Source organism: Trachymyrmex cornetzi, unplaced genomic scaffold (assembly GCF_001594075.2).
Source record: "Trachymyrmex cornetzi isolate Tcor2-1 unplaced genomic scaffold, Tcor1.1 scaffold410, whole genome shotgun sequence".
NCBI lineage: Eukaryota > Metazoa > Arthropoda > Insecta > Hymenoptera > Formicidae > Trachymyrmex > Trachymyrmex cornetzi.
In genome coordinates this window covers 19,210-22,016 of record NW_017298855.1, presented here as the reverse complement: position 1 = coordinate 22,016, position 2,807 = coordinate 19,210, and the positions used below count along the sequence as shown (strand labels likewise).

The following is a 2,807-nucleotide window of genomic DNA, read 5'->3' as shown; positions in this document are numbered from 1 at the left end:
TATTGCATTATTCTCCACCAACAGCATCAAAAATTATATATAGGTACGTGTGCTGTATTGCATAATATATGTATCAGCAAAAATGTGCCAATGCCATTAGATTTAAATGACGATATTGAAGAATTTGATTTTGGAATTAATGTTTATACAAATAACTATGAAGAAAATAATGTGTCTGAAATGAATATTCGTAGAATCAATCCAGATTTAGCAGCTGGTAGATTAAAACAGCGACAGATAATAAGAAATTATTTTTCTTAAATGATAATAAAAATTAGTTAAACTATTATGTTTCAATTATATATTTATACGTATATTTTAATATATTTTTGTCATGTGTATATACACACATATATAATTTTGTACTAATGTATTTAATAATAACATATTCAATTCACTCAGGCTCGATTGTGCCAATATTATTTTCTGTCTTTCTTTCTCCCTCGACCTAAAAAAAAAAGAAAAAGTTCTAAGTCTCGCTGAAAGCCTAAATAACATTGATGCAATTGCGCCTCAATATTTTATATAAATGCGAATAATTTCATTTTGTGTTTTAATTACAATAATTGAGGGCTATGATAAAAATAAACATTTAAAAATTCTTGGTTTCAAACATTTATTTTCATACTGATATACATTAAAATTTAACATGCGATAAATTTTCGGATTGTTTATATATTATTCCAAATAACATATTTTCGAATCTCAACATATGAACAAAACAAATAACATTTAGTACGTAAAAAATACTTATTTTCAATATGTATCCATATAATCATATTAAAAGAAATATTAGGTAAGTGTATATAATACATCTTACATTTTCTATTCCAGTAATGAATATAGTTTTTCCGAAGTACTAATCATCAATCTTATTATATTTTATATTCATGTTAATGTGCTATACGACAGTCTATCACATTCTTATAAATTAACTAATCATCAGTCTTATTACATTCACTTAAGACATAATTTCACAACTCATGGTTAACTCTTGACGGAGTTCAACTTATTCCTCATCTTTTTTAAATTCTACAATTACAAAGAGACGAGGAATAAGTTGAACTTCGGTTAAGAGTTAAATGTAAGTTGTAAAACTGGGCCTTAGTGCGCTACATCACAGTCTGTCATATTTTTACAAATTGTTGAATTATAGATATTAAGAATATATAAATGTTTTAATACATATTTAACTGAATTAAACATTAAATAACAGACATTTCAGTCATACAAACAAAATAAAAGTATTCGTAAATTATAAATTTTGTTTATTATACAATATAAGTAATAATAAATCAAGGCTCGATGAGTTGAATCAAAATAATAGGTTATGCTTTTCTGAGCCGATTACTGGATGTAGGTGCGAAGTGTAATTTTTTCATGAATTTAAAACAAATGTTTTTGAAATAAACAAAGAATTTTGATATGCTAACTAAGCTTGAACATTACAAGTCATTTATGATACATGACTTGTAACGTTCGAGCAGTTAGCATATCAAAAATCTTATTCTTTAAAGGAGATTATACTAATAAGCGTAAGGACTTTGTTGGAATCAAATTATTTAATTGTACATTGAAAAGCATCCGAAGTGTGAATCAAAACGTTCGTTTTAAGTTCATGAATAAATTACATTTCAGTGTTTACACTTGAGTATTTACTCAACTGTTGAGTCTACTGAATTTAGCCATTTTCCAAAAAATTTGTCAATTTTTCAACAGCTTTCACAAATCTTTCTTGGTATTTTAATTGATTTTCATAATAACTTTTCTTTAATTCGTACGTTTTCTCATAAATGTTATTAAGATTGGTTGATATTTCAATTGTTTGCTTGATTTACTTTTTCCTTTTTCGTCAGATGGTATTTGGTTTTGCTCATTACTTTTTACATTTTGTACAGAATCTACATTACTTTGTAAAATTTTACCTTCAATGGATTTATCAAATTTGGCGGTACGTTGTTGATTATCTTTTACAATGTTATACTTCTTTGATGTTCTATCAATATTTTCTTTTTCATTTACTACTTTTTATAAATCATTGTATTCCTTGGCTACATTACTTTTTCTTTTTTGAGGTGCTACAATGTTGTATTCATTACTATCTCTATCAGAAACCTGTAATAGAACATTTTCTTCATCTTCATCTAAAAATTCAACTTCCATTGTTTCTTCCTGTAAAGCAAATAAATGTTTCTTATTACAATTATACAGAATATTTCATAACTGGTGATACAATAGGAAAGGGGTTGATAGGAAAGGGATGTATAATACTGGAAAGGGGTTTATAATACTTTTTATTATCTTACATCTGAATCCTGTAATAAATTTACAGTAGGTTCTTCTATTTCGGGATGTCCACCAATGCTAGTTGGACACATTAAATCCAAAACTTCTTCTTCCTGTGTTGTTAATAATTCAGGATTCATTGTACCACCACCCGTTTTTGCCATAGACTGTTTTATGGTTGAATGTTTCTTCTTGCTGCGTGATTGAAAATCATGCCAACACTGAAATTTTTTTAAATCACAACATTACATTTAAAGTTAAATTTACTTATATTAAATTTACACATTAAAATTAAATTTACTTATATATACATATAAGGAGACGAATTTAATCTCCTTCAGATAATATATCTACATTGAAAATATCACTATCCATTATTAAGTCTCATGTGTACAATATTCTTTGTTCATCACATCATAAGCTGCATTATATAAAAACTAACTCATTTCATCAGGATCTAATTTTCCATAATAATTAATGCAAGGTTTTCATGCATTAAAACATATATATATATATATATA

General features: G+C 26.2%; 1 protein-coding gene across 3 annotated transcripts in view; it reads right to left on the bottom strand.

Annotated features, from left to right (window-relative positions):
* Nucleotides 1–425: 425 nt before the first annotated feature.
* The window catches only part of LOC108764290 (uncharacterized), a 3,796-nt gene continuing 1,414 nt past the window's right edge, over nucleotides 426–2,807 (bottom strand). For 2 of the 3 annotated variants that reach the window (XM_018512440.1, XM_018512439.1), the window contains exons 2-3: nucleotides 2,307–2,507; nucleotides 1,916–2,172 (exon numbers count right to left, since the gene is read on the bottom strand). In XM_018512440.1, the coding sequence (XP_018367942.1) occupies nucleotides 2,029–2,172; nucleotides 2,307–2,450 (288 nt within the window). In that variant the 5' untranslated portion in view covers nucleotides 2,451–2,507 and the 3' untranslated portion in view covers nucleotides 1,916–2,028. Of the gene's footprint in view, nucleotides 449–1,915; nucleotides 2,173–2,306; nucleotides 2,508–2,807 lie in introns of those variants that run through there. The other variant, XR_001940263.1, reaches the window with a different exon arrangement.